Raw genomic sequence first — 20,284 nt, forward strand, 5'->3', positions numbered from 1 at the left:
GGCTACGCTTTCACCATCTTTCCAAGGTCATGAACACTTAGCCTTTCCGAGGATGTATCCAAAGGAGTTAATCCCAATCCACCATCTTTCCTAAGTCATGAGGACTCAACTTTTCTAGGGATGTATCCAAAGGGGTTGTTCCCAATCCACCATCTTTTCTAGATCATGAGCACTTAGCCTTTCCAGGATGTATCTAAAGAGGTTGTTCCCAATCTGTCATCTTTCTCAAGTTATGAAGACCTGATCCTCATAGGCTATGCCTTCATGTCATGTTTGTTGGCTGTCTGGCATGGACTCGCATGTATAGGTCAAGACTTATATTGCTCTCCTGATGGTGTAGAGGCAAGGAGTTCAATCAATTTACCAAACACACTAATTTAAGTCCTCATTACGTTACACTGTAGGACATTTTCCTCCCATAGGATGAAAATATCAAAATCTAGGACGTTGACTATTAGACGAGAAGTTACTTGTGCTTTCAAATTTATCGATAGACAAACTAGGAAAAATGCCACCCACCTCAAGGATTAATTGGGCATGTAAGAGTCTAGAGTGACTGAGTAAGAATTCATTGGCATCACTTTATTTTCATTTTTGAAGCTTCTTTCTTTTCTATTGCTAAATCATGAAAAAAGCAAACCCTAAGAAATACGCTGACCTACCCTTCGGTTGGCCTACAATACTACACTTAAGTGAAAGCTTACACCGTAAGACGGTGGGCTCCACTTGTTGTGGCATACGATCTGTCTTAAGGCGATCTGTATCGAGATGCAGGCGACGCAGTCCTTTGTACACCGCAGCAGACTCTCGCCTCCACCAGAAGTACCGAAAGAATCGGGACGAGCGATCTTTGTCCTCCGGCATTAAGTCGCCAGGTTACTTTTCCTCTTCGACTCATGCCTCTTCGAGATTTTTGTCCTCGCTGCAGCAACATTGAGTGGAGATTTTGTCTTTCGAGGGTCTAAATTTATGTTACGGAATTTTTTCTAGTTCTTGAACTTGCTGTTTTTTAAAGGCTGTGACCCTTCCTAAATACGGTCTTGGATCAGACATTCTTGGGACGGATGGTTATCTTATTTTTAGTTATTTTTTGGCAGCAAGTTACCAAGCCCAGTGAAGTTCGTCTTCGTTTTCAGTTCTGATTTTCATAATTAGTTCTTGAGGTGTACTCTTTTTGACACATTGATTGTCGTTTCAAAGTTTGTTATTTGAAAGCGTATAACAAGAGTTTAATTAATATCATGATCAGTTTGTTGGATTTTGCCTGATTGAATATGGATAAAGAATCTGGGACGGCAACTTTTATTTTTTATTTCCTAATGTCCACAATTCAATTATTCTGTTTTTGTAGAAATTTTTACTTGTCGTGCCGACATCCCAATCATTCTATTGTTGTTTAATGCAGATTTCTGCAAAGTCTATAGCTGTCCATTAGACGGCTCATTGCAATTTGTGTGACATTTTAGTGAAACTAGCTGGAGGGAGCGTAAAAATATGGGAAATGAAAAGAGTATCTACTTGTTATTTGATGATTAGTGAATAGTTCAAGAATATTTTTACATATTCTAAGATGCATTAGGTTTCCTTGCCAAAAGTATGATGAGTAGGACAAATAAAAGGAAGGAGTTGATTGGTAACTGTAATGAAGGAACCTCTGCCCGTACTCGACCTCTCAGCTTTGAAGATATCATGTTGAAGCGAAAAAAGAAACTCACAGCTGATGGTAAAGAAAGGACAAGAAGCTTGAAGGAACAGTTGGTACAAAATGATGTAAAACTCACTTCAGACCAAATGGATGGTGTGAGGACCAATAAGGGCATGAAGGAATTGAAGGATGAGAAGAAAGAAAGCTCTATCAAGGCAAAAGGAAAAACAATGAAGGTAAAGGATGGCCAATTAGGGAGCACCTATAAGCACAAGCTTGATTTTGATGTTAATGAGGCATCAAAGTCAAACTACACGAGTAACCGCAAGGATAATGAAAGAATGAATGAAAAGAAAAATAATCATAGGAGCAGAGATGACAAATTGGAAACAAGTCTTAGAAAAGATCTGGAAAGGAAACAACTGAACCATAGCACAAAAATGGATAAACATAAGGATAGAGAGAGAAAACCAAGAGAGGAGATACAAAGAAAGGAACATTGTTATACCTATGAAAAAAATAGATCAGAAACTCAGTACTTTAGTTTGAGAAAGTTTGATAGGTATGATTCTCAGAGACTTCAATATTCAGAATATGCTGAAAGAAATGATAGAAGGAAGGATGCTTCAAAGCCATATTTTGAAGAACCCAAGTCAAAAAGGAGGAGATCTAGAAGCCCAGAACGTGAACCAGAACACTATAGGTCCTCTCCTGAGGTACATAAGCATTCCTATCGTGGATGGGTGCATGAGCATTCATCATTTTCATCACACCGAGAAAAATCAAGGAGAAAGCATTCTGATGGGGACAAGCTGGTAACGTCAGGGAATGATGGGTATAATGCTTCCAATCATCGCAAACATGGGAGTGGGCTCGGTGGCTACTCTCCTAGGAAGAAGAGACCTGAAGCTCCTCATAGGAGTCCATCACCAATTCTTCCGTCACAGGAACGGAAAGCTGCCAAATGGGATCAGCCTCCTTTAGAGGCAAGGAATTCTGGTTTCAGAGTGATGCCTTCTAATGATCAGACAGCTTTCACTAAGATACAAGAGCCAGCCTTAACTGAGCCAGTCACAGCAGCCACCGAAATTCCACCGCATGCACCTGCTTTAGAGATTCCATCATTTGTGATTAGTGCATCTGATGATTCTGTGCAGCTAACACAAGCAACCCGTCCTATGAGAAGGCTTTATGTAGAAAATTTACCTGCATCAGCTTCTGAAAAGTCAGTAGTGGATTTTCTTAATGATCTGTTACTATCATCAGGTGTTAATCACATCAAAGGAACTAGTGCATGTATCAACTGCATAGTATGTGGAAATGTTACTTCAAATAGATGATTGATTTATAGTTTGATATTGCTTGCTTTATTCCATTTTATTTGTTTTTATAATGAGACACTAGCATAATTTTATTACCATATTACAGTTACATAAAGAGAGAAATCAAGCTCTTGTTGAATTTCTCACACCCCAGGATGCTAATTCTGCCCTCACATTTGATGGAAGGTCATTCTCTGGAGCACTTCTTAAATTCAGAAGGCCAAAAGACTTTGTTGAAGCAGTAGTAAGGCCTTTAATATTCATTACTCCTGTTTTTGTAACTTCTTTTACATTAATTTCTTGAAAGTTTTGTGAAGTACATTGATAATTGAACTCGGAACTTATAACTATGCCTTGTCTATTAACCAGTAACCACAGCGAGTCTCATCTTTTAAATATTATTTTAACTTTCAGGATTATTAAATAAAGCTTAATGCATTGTGTGGGTAAAAAGCAGTGGTCTAATGGTCAAATGGTGGATTATTATTTTATTGCATTGAATGAGACATCTGGTCTTTCAACTTTCTTATGAGGTTAACATTAAAATTTTCATCATCCGATCTATTGCTGTTAGCATATTTTAATTGGTTGATCCACATGCCAATCAATATATCTTTGTTGAAAGATGGAAGTTGGACTTACATTGCTAGAATTGGAATCAACATGGTTTATAAGATACGAATACAAGTAGATGCTGGAGCTCTGGTGCTTTATCACCATATGTCATAGCAAAACTAAATTAAGACCCACTAGGTGGTTCATCGTGTTCATTTTCACACTAGGTGGTTCTACCTTAGTGTTAATCATAAACTTTATACGGTCGCCATCCTTGTATCAACACTGCTGGTAGTGGCACTAATTGGTTTAGGGTCTGATTCTCATCTGGCTATCACGTGTGAACCTTGTTGGCATATTAATGACTTGGGTTTTGGAGTTGAAGTAACATAGGTTTCACTAACCGTTGTTGCGTCCCTATGAATGATGCTATCATTATTTTGGACAATGGTGAATAATAATATCATGAACATGAAGTTTCCTCGTCTGACATCCTCTTTAAAGAAGCAACTATATATTCTTCCCTAATCACTAGTTCACCTCTTACCTTTTTATCTAATTTCTTTAAATTGGATGTTGAAGTTGTTACACCAGTTTTGTCTCTCTTTGCTTTATATTATTGGACCTTTGTCTTTCACTTTTGTATGGTGACTTGGATTGCCTTTTGGTTGAGAATGTTTTGACTGTAATTTTTGTTAGACTCACTGTTAATGGCTAGGCCGAGGTTTAGATTACAATTCTCATTCTAAAGTTGCATCATTTTTTTGGCTAAGTATCACTTTTGCGTATCCCTCTTCAACCTATTAAGCAACAAATTGAATTGGTCATGGGTTTTGTACTTAATTAATCAATGGTTCATTAGCCTTGATATCACTCCAATTCACCATTTCGTCATCCTTATTTGGAACAAAGCCAAAATCCTTATTTGATTCAAAGCCAAAATCAAAGGCCCTTAAATTCATCGTCTCTTGTTCTTCCTTTATCGTTTGCTCACAGTTGAAGAGATCACAGGGAATATATCCCACATTCTCTAATTGGGTTTTTCTTGTTTAGGAAAACTGACAACATTACTGTAGATCCACCAACTGTTTAACTCCTCTTTTCTTCTAGAATGACTCTCAGTTAGTGGCACACATCGTGGGGGATATAGATCATCTTTCCTGTGACACTCCACACTTTCATATAGATCAATGAGAAAATGGATCAATTCTTCCACAGCCACTTGAAGATTGTGTAAGCAGTGTATTTTTTTCTTCAGTGTGGGTAACATTCTCCTTATTGTTACTGTCACTCACTTATAAAATAAATAGGCAAAGTTAACTAAATCATGTAAACAAGGAGTATCAAATTTTCCCATTTTTTATTTGACCTACAGGCAATTTACATGTGCACAACACTGCAAAAGAATAAAAAAGGGCAAAAGTCACTTGGATTTATCTCATGATATTATACTTTTTAAGATCATTGTCAAAGAATCATTTGTATCTCAACTGTATGAGTATTATTACATCAAGTTAAGATAATAATATAAAATAATTAAAGACCATATTTCATTATCAAGTTAGATAAATAAATGACATTGACTTTTGGTGCTTCGAGAGCACTAGCTTGGGTTTCTCAAATATATTCGGCTTAATGTTCTTTTAACCTTGAGCAATACAGTTCATAAGCATTCTATTGCCATAATAATTTCATTTATGTACATCAAAATATGCTGCGTAGTTTAATCTTCTACATGCCTTTGCCACTTGAGGTGCTAACATAAGTACATCGTCGGTGGACAAAACCCCCCGTGATTTACCTCCCTTTCAAACAGTGGGGGGCCACTCTGGAGGGGTTGCCTAGGTGACAGTTTCACCTTTTGCTATCAATAAGTCCATCGTCAGACCATGTTTATCCTCAACTTAGCTCCATGAATTTTATCCCTCCACTGTGCTTATGCATGGCCATATTGATACTATATTCATTAGTTAAATCTTTATTGCTTTTAAACTAATTTTCTTTGGTCTCCTTTTACGATTTGCACCTTTTACTCATTCAACTCTTCTAGTTATATAGTCTATTGGCCGTATCTAACAATGTCCATAACATCTCAAACTCCATGTCACATCAACCTATTTTTTCTCATTTTATCATTATTTAATTGTTCGCGAATATTAGTATCTTTTATTTTATAGTCTTTAGTAACTCGACCATTTATCTTAGCATTCTTATCTCTACTACATAACTTTTATTTTTGTATATGTTGTTTCCTAATAGCCCACTACTCTAATCCATAATTGTACCACACTTATATAAAATTTTCCTTTTAGCCTAAAGGAATATGAATACATTGATCACATAAGACTTCAAAAGCTCCTCTCCATTCTAACCATATATGTATATACTTATCTTATTAATAATATCTTTATCAATAACCTATTATTAAATAATAGATGCAAGATGCCTAAAATTCTTACTTATTGAGATTTCATGTTCCTCTATCTACTTCGTTATTGTTTTTTTTGTTTTGCTAGTGAGACTACATTTGGTATATTCAATTTGTGTTCTATTTATCTTAAACTTTTAGTCTCTAAAGCTTTTCTCCATAATTCAAACTTCCAGCCTTTTACCAAGGGCACACCCACACTTTATTAAATACCCAAACAATGCACCATACCTTGCAATTTACCAAAGAATGTATCTGAGCCGTCCTCAAATTCCCCTTCACCTAACTTGCTTCGCTAAATCAGTTATTGTATAAACCAGCAGCTGACTAGAAGTGATTCCAGTCAACTTGATGTTATTGTAACATGGGGCTTTAAAAAAAATGAAAATGAACAATTTTCTATGAACACCAGGAGTGCAACAGTGCCTGTCTGATACAAATTTAGGGAAACACTAGTAGTGCAATATCGCTGATTGACACAAATTCAAGGTATTTAAGGCTATTAAATACGTTTAGTTAAACATGATTAACAACTACCAATGGATTGAAATAGCATCCAATAGACTTGAATTGTTTGGCAATGTATCAGTTAAATTGGGTTGGGTGGAGGAGCATTTTGGAAAACAGGTGTGACGACTTCTAAAATTCTACTCTTGCTGGAAAGATTGCTTGCTCGGTCTTGCACAGTACAGGTGGAGACAAAGTGACAATTTTCATGTAGCAAATGCAAATCTTATAAATTTTTCTGGTGTCAACCCTGTTCCAGCTTCACCCATGTCGATTGAATGCAATGATATTTTAGACCATGCACTCTAGTAGAATGCAGCAAAGAAGCCTCTATAACCATCTCATATTATTTGAAAGCTTTGAGCACAAATTCTAGTAATTTCCAACAATCATATGATTTATATCCCACCTATTATGATATTTTCTCATGTACACGTTTTGGTGGTTCATTTAAACAATTACGATTTATGATTTTATCATTTAGCTAAGCCTATCATATTTTCAAACAAACCAATAAAAACAGTTCATATTTGTGGGTGGTGTTCCAGTCAGAGGGCCACCTGAATCATGACTGTTTGAGGGAGGGCACATGGGCATGGTGGAGAGTGGTGAAGAGAGGGAGTAATGCCAGATGGTAAGTCCCCGGGTGAAGATATTCTTGAATCTTGTACCCATGTTCTTTAGGGGACTAAAAGGTTAAAGGTTGTCATATTTTCCTATATGCATCAAAAACTATGATTTTGAATGCTTCTATTGTGAATTAAATCCTTATGTACTGTGAACAGTAGGTGTTACACTGTGCGGAGAGATGGAGCCCTTTTGTCACCCTATTATTGGTGATTGTTACTGTCATCACATTTCTAGCTTCATCGACATTTTTTTATAAATGTTTTAGTTGGTGATAAAACTATGAATTTTTAAATAATGTTGATCATAACAGTGAGCTGATCATCTGCATACCTGTTATTTGATAAATTTATCTCTGGTGTTTGGTTCTTTAGCAATTATCATTCTGATAGTTTTTCATATCCACTACATGCTGCATTGAATGCTAATTAGTAATCATTTTTTGTTACGGGTTCACTAATTTAGTAACTTTGTGCTGCCTAATGTACTTGGTTGAATTCATTTTGTTTGTTAAAAAAATGTTTATTTCTTTTGCTTTCATCTGAACATTACTTTTCAATCTGATTTTCTTGGTGTCTATATTGTTAACTTGTTTCTTATTTCAATCTGGATGCTGAATGGTGCTTTCTGCATTATCATTCATTTCCTGTAATAAATAAAATAAGTGAATTGAGATTGGTGAATAAGAATGATCCGTTGTATCAGAGATAGATCTAAATATTTTCTTTGAAATCTTTTCTCCCAGTATGGTTATTCATTCGATACTCTCCTCGCCGTGATATTTAAAATCATGTAAAATTCATTCAATTCCAATTTATTTATTGTTGTTCCTTTCCATGATTTCAAATGGACTGAAATACAGTAATGCTTTCTCTGCTAATCGAATGAGGCCTCACTTCTATTTATAGAATTAATTCCTATTGGGGATTATAGCAAATAATACATCTGACTAGTGTGCTAAATCATCAGATTTGTAATTGAACTACGTTACTTTTATTTTTGAAGACTTGCATATGTGGGTACTAGTTCAAGGTTTGAGCTTTAATGGGATTTGGTCTTTTAGCTGAGGAATGGTTGATGGTATTGACAAGTTAAATTCAATTTAAGCTTCATACTAAAGTTTCTACTTTGCAGTAGATTAGGACTAAATTTTCCAAACTATATATTCCTTAAACTTTGGAATTAGATGGATTAATTGTTATCACAATTTTTTTTTTCTTGAGACATTCCTGAAAATTACTTTTTGAGGTTCGTATTAGCAGTTTTTTTAACCTATTTTCCTTTGGGTTTGCAATAGCAGTGGTAATTGTTTTCCCCAATCGAACATTGTCTGACTATCACATTGAAATCTTTTTTAAATAGGGTAATTTTATTGGGTGTATCATAATTCACATTCGTGATCGTGACAAAGCGAGGACTTTATAAAGCTGATTCCAGGTGTTGTGCAAGATGTACTGCTTATACACTGATTTCTGATGATTTACTTTTAATAGAGTACCTTCTTGGAGAATCATTCTGCCATGTTTGCCTTAATTTTATGGCAAGTTATACAAAATGATATTTAGTGAAGCATGTTGGCCCTTCTGTGGGACTGAGGTTACACAATCTGATGCATGACGACCTGGTTCATGAAGAACTGAACTTGTCCACTACTTACAAATATAGTATCATATTCTATTATGGTTCTCTACATTTGGGTACGATAGGCACAGTCATTGCAAGTGTACCAAAAGCAATGTCTTATTTGATTTTTCCACACCCATATTTTTGATTTTTTTCCTTCTTGCAAAGATTATTTTTTGTTATAATTTGCCTCGCCATATAATACATAGATTATACTCTCCTTTTTCTAAGTTCTGATTTTTTTGGTATCTCAGTATAAAGATGCTTTATATTTTAACTCTCGTTTTCATTATATATTTTCTTTTTCTAAGTTCAGACAATTGGTGTCCCAGTATATACTTTTGGTGTTTTTATGCAGAAATATATTCTAATCGACTGTTCATGAGTTGGATTTTCAAACTTGTGTGCTATATTTCTTTAGCTCAATTTCTATATGAAATTATTGACACTCTCTTTTAGATTGCTCCTTGCTAGAAGCTGAGTGTATTTTCTTGAACTATGTTAATGATATATACTTGGTATTGTTGTTCTCTCCTGTGTTGAAAATAGTAATCAATGAATGGAAATTTTGAGAAATTTGTTTTTTGGTCTTGTTGTATAGCACTTTATACCTAGTTAGGGCTCACCATGGGTTTGATATGTAGACATTATACTTGTGCTGACACATTAGGTCTCCTTTTATGGCAGGCCCTGGCACAAAATGTGTTTAGGATTCATTGTGCCTGGAATGTACAACAACGCATCTACTAAGGGGATTTTCTTTCTCCGAGTCACAATTCAATTATTTGATCATGTCATCTTCCCAGATACAGAAACTTACCTTTATGCACGGGTCTTCTATGTTAAATACCTGATCATTTTATCTGAAGGCATTGCATCTGTTCCTGCCTAGCTCTTATCTTCAAGGATATTAATATGTTGATGAACCAAGTGTGAGAAACATATTAAAAGGGCTAGATCATGCAAAGTTCTATCCCGAGTAGGAACTTGCTAAGATAATTTATGATGCTTAGATAATAATTTTTTCAATTTCTGTATTTCTTCAATGAAAATCCACCATAAACTTTTCAGTTTATTCAGTAACGGATGCATAGTTCATTCAGTGGGCAATACAGAGAAATTTTGAAATGCTTAATTTAAACATAACCATTTACTGTCAATTCACAAATAGTGGTATCTAAAACCCCAAACACCGCTTCACCTACTGGCTGCTGGCACATGAAAGATTACGAACTATGGACAAGATGCCCTATGTACCCAACAAGACCTGTTCACTATGCTGGCAAGAAGATGAGACCAATGGACGCATTTTCTTCCGATGTGCAATCAGTATGCAACTGTGGAGTAGGGTTCGTGGATGGACCAGTATTAGATTTGAGATCAACACGATGGCAAGTCTATTTCGAGCTTTCTGTAGGCAAATCCATGGCTAAGGACGAGTGGCAAAGGCACGTTACTTAGCAATCACTTGTATGATTTTTCTCCTACAGCAAGCTCGTAATTGATGTCGTTTTATGTGAGCGTTATGAACACACACCATATATTTAAAAAGAAGGGTGTATATCAAGAGAATTGATTTAGCTATAGTAATTGATTTTTACTTAAGTCAAGTATTTTTTAGATTGAGTCAAATATCTTTTATTTTAAGTAGGATTGAGTCAAGTATCTTTTATTTTCAGTAGAAAGGATTGAGTCTAGTATCTTTTATTTTTTGTAAGAATAAACCTTTCTTATTCGGTGTTTGTTTTCTTCCTTCGTTGGGAAGAAGCATTAGTAGTTGTATTTAAATGGTTGGAATAATGCAATAAAGAGGAGGATTGAGTTTACAAAAAGAAATCAAACCTTATAGATCGAGAGATTCTCTAATCCCAACGAACCTCATATTATCCCTATCACTCACTATAGGCCGTCAAGGTCGTAAAACCAAGAAGATGAAGATTAATTCCACCGATCATCCGGTAAACCATCTCATTACGCCATCCATATCCAAGGACCATAACAAATTGGTATCAGAGGTCATTGTAATGGGTGACTCACAAGCACTTCAACAACGCTTTGATGCTTTTCTCAAAATTTACTAGGAAGACAAAGCTGTCAATGAAAAATAGTAGCAGCTTATCCATGCTCAAGAGGAATTGTCCAAAGGCTTCTCTAAGCTACACTCGCACAACAACTATCCCGGTGAAGAGAGTAGCAACCATTTTGACCCACAAGGGCACCGCTTGAAAGGGTACCGTGACCCTGAGGAGGGATCCTCATATATACCACAATATTCGAAAATGGATTTCCCATGTAAAGTCCTATACTCATATATATAATATAATTATAATTATTTATAATTATATAATTGTAAATAATTGTAATATGTTTAATAATATTTTTTTAAATTTAATATTAATAATATTTACTATTTCTTTATGAACTCTTGGTTGATACTTGAAAAAATATGATAAATCAATAGTTTCTAGAAATTTACGACCTTTTGTTTTAGGGTCGTTGGACGAGTTTATTTATCCGTTGGGATGACTCAATTGATGTGACAATTTTTTTTTCCATCAATGTACTCCGGAAGAAGAAAAGGTTGGCCTAGCCTCATTCCATCTTGAGGGAGATGACCAATTATGGTTCATCAAATTAGAACGTGATCGACCTCATATTCAATGGAGGAATTTAAAGATCTGTGTAATATGAGGTTTGGGCCACCTGTTCGCAATAACAAATTGGGCGAGCTTGCCAAACTTCAACAATCAGGATCCATGGAAGACTACCCGCGAAAGTTCGAATAATTGGCGGCACGAGCGAGTTCCTTAACATCAGAACAAGAAGTTCAAACATTCATTAGTGGCCTCCAAGATCACATTGCTGTGGGAGTCGAGCTTCACCACTCAAAAGATCTCAAGCTATGAGTTTTGCCCGTCTTTATGAACGCCGCTCTAAACAATCTGAATCTACCGTCACACTGCGATGCACCCTCATCCGACCACCGAAGTAAGCATTTATCAAACGATTAAATCGGGAGGAAATGGAAGAACGATGTGCCAAGGGCTTTTGTTTTAATTGTGATGAACTTTACACTCCGGGTCATCGTTGCAAATGCCTTTTCTAGCTTTTTCTAGCTTGAGGGATTAAAAGATTATGATGAACAAGACCACGTCGAGGATGTTGAAATTTCCTTCAATGCGATCATAGGCACCCGCGCTCCTCAAACCATGCTGATTCATGGGAAGACGCAGTAGCTATCATAGAACGTTACCCATCAGTCGTGTTTGCGGACAAACTTGTTTTTCAGGGAGGGAGTAATGTTATGGACACACACTACAGATTTAGAAAGAATGCCGCATATCAAGAGAATTGATTCAGCTATAGTTATTGATTTTTATTTAAGTCGAGTATCTTTTATTTTTAATAGGATTGAGTTGAAACATGTCATCTCTGTCTACCATCTGAAACATAATGGTGATCCTGGTGACCAATTACTTTTTTGTGTCCATTGTCAAATATGAATACCTTGTGAGTAGGTTTATTAAAAAATTTCTCAGATCTGAATGCGTCTATTGAATAAGAGCTAATACAAATGCAAGTTTTTCCAAGTCTAATATGAGGGGAAGGCGAAACAAGTTTTGTAAACCTAAGACATGAGAAATCCCAATTAGCCTTCTAGACTTGGGATAGAGAAGAATGTTGCTCCAAGGAGTTTGTTTTTTAGCTTTCCTCTAGCTATAATACTATGCCTTGTTACCTAAGAGTATTTTATGCTTCAGTACACCAATAAAAATAATTTATGAATGTAAAAGATTTCACTATAGTATCTCCATTTACACTGTAGCATACTGATGTGTTCACCACCCAGTATTTCCTGTGGTAGCTGATTCCATTCTTTAAGAGGGATGTTTATTTGTTGTGTTTTATATGCCTCATACAAAATCTTTTTCATTTGTGAAATTTGTACCGCTTATCTCTTTCATCAGTTGTAAAGGCACATAATCATTGTGATGATATGTCACTGAATGTACTCGAAACTAGTAGTTATTTTTCTGTTTTGGACCATCACCAGGTTTTCCTTTTCAATGGATTGATATATATACAGCACGTGCACACAGACAACTATCTACAAGCTGATTTTTTTTTAGAGCATCTATGATATTCTTTTTTTTTGTGGTTCTTGTGAATTGTTGTTGCTTCTTGTTTAGTGTCTTCATTGTTCATCATGTTTTTTTTTATATTAAGGTTGATGTTCTGTAGCAGGTTTTCAGACAGTTCCTATTTTCATGCAGACTGATGCTCCCGAGAAAGAACAGGAAGAGATAAGCGTGGTAGCTGATATTGTGAGGGAATCACCCTACAAGGTGCCTGTTCATTATATTCTTCTATTCTTCAATTCACTGGATATTTATGCTGAGTCATTTGCATTTGGTTAGTTGCTATAGCTTGATTGATGATATTGCATATTACTAAGGAAAACATATTAGATCAGATCTAATTGGTCCAGTCCATTGCTTAGCAAAATTTCTAGTCTCTCTCGCATCCCTACGCAGAGTTCACAGTCACAAGCACTGTTAGCATTCCATTAGCTCATTAGCTTTCCCTGATACACATGTATGTTATTGTCTTGTGTAGTCCTCTCATCCTACTTATTGCCATTTATATTTTGTGTTTAAGTTGCTTTGTTAAATTTGTCTAATTTTTTATTTCATGTAAAGTTGGTTATGTCGAGTTGAATAAAGGTATAAACCTAAACTGTCAGAAGCTATCAGGTCATTAATAAAAGTTTGACAAGGTTGATCATGCTCCACCCCACCATATTTTTGCTGGATTTTTTAACCAATAAAAAGAATAAACTGCACATGCTATGCTAGTTGAATTGACAGCTTTTAAATGTGATTTTGAAATTCACCTCTTGACCTATTTGTGTGCATTGGTCAAAACTGTTGGCAACGTGGACTAAAAACATGTTTTAATACAACTCAATATCTTGAGATCCCTATTCTTTATCATTCCATTATAATAAGGTTCCTTTAGTTGGTCAATCATCATCTTTAGATAGAAATGAACTATATTAAAGGATAGATGATTCTACCGGAAGGTACTTATTCTCATATCATACATATAGATAATTGGCTTGTATGTGTTATCCTTCCAGTGTGTATGATTGAAGTTTTTTCTTTGTTCATAAATGCTTCCTAATGAAACAGAGAATGAGAAATCCTAGTGTGATGAAAGAACTAATCAGTGATATTAGTCCAGCATATGAGATAGCACCTCCAGATCCTTATTGTCATGTCGTGAAAAACATGTCATGGCACGGTTTTAATTTGAACATCGAGATTCTCACATTGAACAGTAAACCTTGATTATAAGCATCTGGATAAATAGCTACAGGTCTTAATTTCTCATATATTGTGACACCTTGAGTGGATTAGGTTTCGTCAGCTGATAAGTGTTTTCTAAGTGGATATCATAAACGAAGGTCCAATTAAGTCAGGAAGGTAAAATGAGCCTTGAACAGTTTGAACCTCGTGTGATGCATTGTCATTGTTTTCTTTTGAGCTTAGGATAGCTTTGGACATTGTTATTTTATTGAAGTCTTGTAATGGAGACACATTAAATAATTTATGGGTCCTCCAAATTGTTAGAAGTCTAGAGACAAATGGAGATATTTTTGACACTTCAGGGGCCAAAATGGAGTTTTATTTTTTAAATTTAAAACACGTAGAAGGATTCCACGCCTAAACGTTTCCAACTCTCAAATTTATAGAATGTAAGTGCTATTTCATATTTACAAATTTCCTTCGAGGCCCCCAATTTGTTATTACTAGTTCCTTAGGATTGACCATATAGTGGAATCATGAAAGTGAACTTAAGCACCTAAACATATTTATTGTTTCTTGCATGAATCGACTTTTGAAGATATCAATGGTTAATGAGTGGGTGGTTGAAATGGAGACGATATTCAGCTTGTCTTGTGTGATCATCGTATGGCTCTTTGTTTGAAAAGAAAATTTTAATAAGTCTTGGTATAATCTGTCCTACATGGTAGATCGGTATTGGAATGTCAGGAAGTAACATATAGAAAAGATTAATGCAGCAGCAAAGAGAATATTATGTTGTAAATGTGGGACTATAAAAGAGACAAATGGGGTTACTAAAACAGATAAGAGAAAAATTATTATTATGGAGGAGCAGTTAGGTGTGCTCCAATAGTTGATAAAATGAGAAAAAATAGATTGAAATGGCATAAATATGTTCAAAGGTGATGAACCGAAATTATGTAGTTTTGTGAGTTGAATTGATAAGAGTGGAAGACGTAAGGCATTGAGGGAGATTAAAGAAAATGACTATATAGGATGACAAAAGCTATGTTTGGTTATATAAACTTATAGATTCACGGGCTAAGAACAAGGGAGACGCATAAAATTGTATAAACTATAGGGGTATTCAACTAATAAGTTATACCATGAAACTTTAGGAAAGAGTAATAGAAAAAAGATTAAGAAAAAATGACCATGGTAACCAAAAATCAGTTTGGGTTCATGCTTGGAAAGTTGACAATATAAACTATACATATTCTTAGGCAACTAATTGAAAAGTCAGAGCAAAAACAATATCTGCACATGATATTCATTGACTTAGAAAAAACTTATGATAGGGTCCTAAGAAAAATTATATAAAGAATTCCAGAAAAGAGAGATGTTAGCGTAACATATATTGACCTAATTAATGATTTATGAGGATGTAATGACTAGAGTGAAAACTTCAAACGGATTAGCTGAAATATTTCTAATAAAGATAGTTATATCAAAGATTAGCTCTAAGCTCCAAACGGATTAACTTACTGGACACATTCAAGACATAGTACTGTGGTGCATATTGTTTGCAGATGATTTTGTTTTGTTAGATAAGATATATGGAGTAAATGCTAAACTAGAATCTTGGTGGAAAATACTAGAAGTGAAAGGTTTTAGGCTTAGTAGAGTAAAGACAGAATATATGAAATTTAAGTTTAACAATATGATGTAATGAGAATTGTTAAGATAGGATATGACGAGTTATTTGGAATCGAGAGTTTTAAGTATTTAGAATCATTTTTGGAAAACAATAGAGGGATTGAGAAAGATGTCTTATATATAATATAAGCAGGATGGTCGAAATGGAGGAGAGCGCCGGGTGTTTTATGTGATCATAGAGCACTTTTAAAACTTAAAGGGAAATTCTACAAAACGGCGATTAGACCTGCTATGTTATATGATGCTAAATATTGGGCTATGAGTCGAGCACATGAGCAAAAAATGAGAGTTGCAGAGATGAGGATGTTAAAGTGGATGTGTGGACATATAAGGATGGATAAAATAAGAAATGAGAGTATTAGAGAAAAAGTCTAAGTTGCATCGATTGAGGAAAAACTCACACGTTTAAGATGGGTACATGTACGACCAATAAATACTTCAGTTAAGTGATGTAAAACTATGATAATTACGCACATTAAACGAGAAAGAGAACGACAAAAAAAAACTTTATTATCAACAATAAAACAAGATAAAATTTATTTAAGTATAGATGATGATATAATAGGGGATAGAGTCCAATAGTGTAAAAGGATCTATCTAGTCAATCTCACCTAGTGGGATAAGACTTGGTTGTTGTTGTAGACTCACAGGGATAGATAGCATCCATATAGTCTACCCTAAATAGTTGGGAAAAACATGCCTTGATGATGATTAATTTTTTATTAAATTTATACACAAAATGAGCCAGTTAGTTATAGAAAAAGGTTGAAAGGTTGAATTGGTCGATATTTCTGATTATGGTATTCATAATTGAATGTGCTCAACATCTAATGCTTGGTTATGTTAAATTTTATATTCCAGATCTTCATAGGAGGAATTTCTGAGGATATCTCATCTAATATGGTATGATGTTTGTCTAAATCTTCTTTTCTATTAGAAGAATACATGGTCCATGATTGTGCAACTTCTCTTCAATCACATTTACTGTTTGAGTTATTCTTTTAGCTTAAAGAGATTGTTGGTGCATATGGGAATCTTAAATCATATCACTTTGGGTTCGACAAGAAACTTAATGGACCATGTGCTTTTCTTGAGGTACAAATTCATGACTCATGTACCTGCTCCCTAAATTTTCTTACTTTTATGCTTTAGCATGACTGAAGTGCCTGTTATTGAAATTTGGTACCCCAGTATGAAGACCATTCAATTACTTCAAAGGGATGCGCTGGACTAAATGGGATGAAGCTTGGTGGATGTATTCTAACTGTAGTGCAAGCTTTTCCTGATTTCGAGGTTGAGGTACTCTACTTTTGGAAGTCATCCATTTCATATTTAGGTTGATGAGATATGCGACTGACCTGCCACTATAATGGTTAAGGAAAAAACTGAAAGTGCTCCATGTTATGATATTCCCGCACATGCCAAGCCACTACTGCTCCCATTGACTAAAGTCCTTCATTTAAAAAATGTGGTATGCAAAACCAAATAATGTTTACTTTCAACTGTGTAAACATGTAAACATCATTGGTGATATAAACTTCAATGTTTATGCCCCATTTTCATTTCTTCCTTTTGACTAACTTTTATTTGTAAAAAGCTCACTGAGGAGGAACTTAAGCTGTTTTCTGAATCCGAGCTGGAGGAAATATTAGAAGATGTACGTTTGGAGTGCATGAGGTATGTATATTCTGTGTTAGTCATTACTCCCAGATGTCTAAAGCATCATTATGTATTAGTGTTTGAATTGGCAGGTTTGGAACTGTAAAAGAAGTCAACATTGTAAGATATAATTATGACCAAGTAGGTGCTGCTGGAGCTTTCGAAGAATCATGTGTTAATCAATATTCCGTCCAGATAGAATGCAGAATGGAGGATCCAGATGATAAGAATCGACACTCTCAAGATCTAATTCCTAAAGAAGACATTGAAAGGGCAAGAGGTATAAGCAATGGTACTAACATGCCCCTCGGGGAGTCTGTAATCACCCATGGGACTGATTGTTCTGCGCCTGCAAAAGAGGCACAACAGGTAGCTAATGAGGAAATTGGCGAACAGCTGGAGAATGATGAGGATGCAAGCATGAATGAAGAGATTGGCCTGATACCTTGTTCATCTTCACCAAAACTAGGTTTGGTGGACACCGAGATTGAAAATAGTGCTTGCCTGAATAATATTGTTGCTGAACCTGCAGAATTAACAGCAAATGAAGCCGATGGAATCAAAAAGGATGTGGAAATTGCTAGTGTGGACTCTGCAGCAGTAGCAGACAAAGAAGGAACTGATGATGGAAAGGATGAAAATGAGGATGATGATGAATTTGTGTTTGAACCAAGCAGTATATTTGTGGAGTTCCTAAGGAAAGAAGCAGCTTGTTTCGCAGCACACTCGCTGCATGGCCGAACTTATGGTAAACAGATTGTCACAGCTGGTTTTTTCCCTTACTATAAGTATCTGGCACGATTCCATGGATTAAAGCAACCATGACAAATATTCTTGCATTCTTCACTTTAAAATGTCTGTACTAATTGAAGATTTTGCGGGAGTAGACTCCATAAAGGAAATTGGAGGCTGTTAGTCATTTTACCCATATCTAAATATTACAAATATCAATACTCCGGTTCCCTCTGCTATTCATTGTAATTAGATTGAAAATGAGTTTGTTCTGTGATGAAGAGTGGAATATTACCTGCCAACTCATTGCCTTGATGTATTTGGAGTTCCTTTTACTTGGGCATGTGCTCATTATGAATTTCACATTGTTGAAAATCGATGGCGGAATGAAATCGTTATTCTTGGAAATGAAATATATATATGTATTTTTTTTATTTGGTATTTGTCCTGTAGTGTCTACTCAGCTTATCCAATCCATCAAGCTATCTATCTCGTGGAGTACACTCAACTCACCATGTTTGTCTAGTTTGATCACCTTGCGTAGATCATTATCTTACATGGATGTAGTGGCTGATCCTTTGAGAATCTATTCGGTGAGATATAATAATAATAATAATTCTATGAGATTTTGTGTTTTATATTCGGTCAAGGATCATGTGAACTTAGCAATCCTATGAGTTTTAAGACAACAGAGGGAGACAAATCATGATCTGCCATCTACAAGTCAATCTTCAACCATTCAAACCTAATCAAAGTCGTACCTGGAGATATCACGTAAACAACAGCAAAACTATCAGGAAATTAATTATATCTCAGTAAAAGTATCAGATCAGCTCCAGTGAACAAGAGAAGACACTTGACAAATGATATACCTTTCAATAAGTATTCGTTAATGGAGTTGCTCTTCTATTTCATGGGCATTAGGCAAGTTCTGATGGAAGGAATGAATTGTTCGATTGGTAAGTTCAATTCACGTGGACAAGTCGAGTTTAGAAGACTTACTAGAATATCGTAAAAACCTAAATAGGGACCAGAAGCAATAAATACATACAACATTTTCACATTTCCGCTGATTAAAGCTTATAAATGTATCTACAATTTTTCCACAGTAGTCAAGGAGTAGCATCGAAGGCCAATAAGAATAAAAAAAAAAAAAAAACTAACGTGCAAGAACAAGGAAGTAGGGAAACAAAAGTTCTCAAAAAAAAGCACGACAGGAAAATCACCACCATAACTTTCATGAGTGGACTAGTAAATGCTCCAGCGTCCGTTAAGTTTCATCTATGTTAAAATTTTTTTATAGAGTTGGACTGATCATTTTCAAAATTAGTCGGATTGTAAGAACTGATCCCAAATCTAGATAAAGGAGGAGGGGTGCCACACTACAAAAAATAAAGTATTTCGGGACAAAATTGGGGACGAATTTTGAAAAAAAATTCGTTGCAAAAATTTTTGCGACAAAATTTGGGACGAAAATTTTTTCGTCCCAAAATGGTTGATGCCAACTTTTGGAACGAATTATGGATTGTTGCAAATTTGGGGACGAATTTGGGGACGAATTTGGCGACGAAAAAAATTTTCGTCCCCAAATTCGTTGCAAAAAAGTATAGAAATTTGCAACGAAAACTGTTTTTTTTGCAAACCTAGGAACAAATTTAGGGACGAATTTACATAAATTATCCGCCAAAATTGTCTTGATTTTTGCAACAAATTTGGGGACGAATTCGGTGACAAATTATATTTTGTTGCCAAGTTTGTCCCTAATATTGCAACGAATTTGGGGACAAATTCGGTGACAAAATTATTTTTGTTGCCATCTTTGTTCCTAATTTTGCAACGAATAATAAATTTGTTGCAAAACTGGCAACGAATTTCGCAACAAAAACTTGCCAAGTTCATTGCACACCAGATAAATTTTCGTCCCAGAATTCGTCCCAAATTCTGGGACGAAATTTGGGACGAAATTTGTGGATTCGTCCCAAAATTCGTCCCAGAATCTGGGACGAATTTTGGGACGAATCCACAATTCGTCCCAGATTCTGGGACGAAATTTGGGACGAATTTTGTGGATTCGTCCCAAAATTCGTCCCAAAATCTGGAACGAATTCTGGGACGAAAATAATTTTGTCCCAAATTACGATATAATTGGGACAAATAATTTTCGTTGCCAAATTCATCCCTA

General features: G+C 35.4%; 1 protein-coding gene across 2 annotated transcripts; it reads left to right on the plus strand.

The window, feature by feature from the left end:
- The first annotated feature begins 725 nt into the window (after positions 1 to 725).
- Positions 726 to 18,460, plus strand: LOC122038512 (splicing factor U2af large subunit A-like). Of its 2 annotated transcripts, none has more exons than XM_042598300.1 (10): positions 726 to 875; positions 1,406 to 2,955; positions 3,074 to 3,211; positions 12,982 to 13,053; positions 16,573 to 16,614; positions 16,717 to 16,806; positions 16,903 to 17,010; positions 17,090 to 17,182; positions 17,309 to 17,388; positions 17,463 to 18,460. In XM_042598300.1, the coding sequence occupies exons 2-10, from the start codon at positions 1,597 to 1,599 to the stop codon at positions 18,193 to 18,195; spliced, it is 2,715 nt and encodes a 904-aa protein (XP_042454234.1). In that variant the 5' UTR covers positions 726 to 875; positions 1,406 to 1,596; the 3' UTR covers positions 18,196 to 18,460. The 2 variants fall into 2 exon arrangements, with proteins under 2 accessions (XP_042454234.1, XP_042454235.1); XM_042598301.1 differs by having other exon boundaries at positions 16,903 to 17,004.
- Positions 18,461 to 20,284: the final 1,824 nt, after the last annotated feature.

This window comes from Zingiber officinale, chromosome 1A, assembly GCF_018446385.1.
Source record: "Zingiber officinale cultivar Zhangliang chromosome 1A, Zo_v1.1, whole genome shotgun sequence".
Lineage (NCBI taxonomy): Eukaryota > Viridiplantae > Streptophyta > Magnoliopsida > Zingiberales > Zingiberaceae > Zingiber > Zingiber officinale.

What these genes read in the sequence shown, in the direction of transcription:
- LOC122038512 (XM_042598300.1), top strand. Translation starts at nt 1,597, where the DNA reads ATGATGAGTAGGACAAATAAAAGGAAGGAGTTGATTGGTAACTGTAAT. An exon ending in AAGACTTTGTTGAAGCAGTA is followed by an intron (nt 3,212 to 12,981) that starts GTAAGGCCTTTA and finishes ATTTTCATGCAG; the next exon opens with ACTGATGCTCCCGAGAAAGA. An exon ending in TCCTTCATTTAAAAAATGTG is followed by an intron (nt 17,183 to 17,308) that starts GTATGCAAAACC and finishes ATTTGTAAAAAG; the next exon opens with CTCACTGAGGAGGAACTTAA.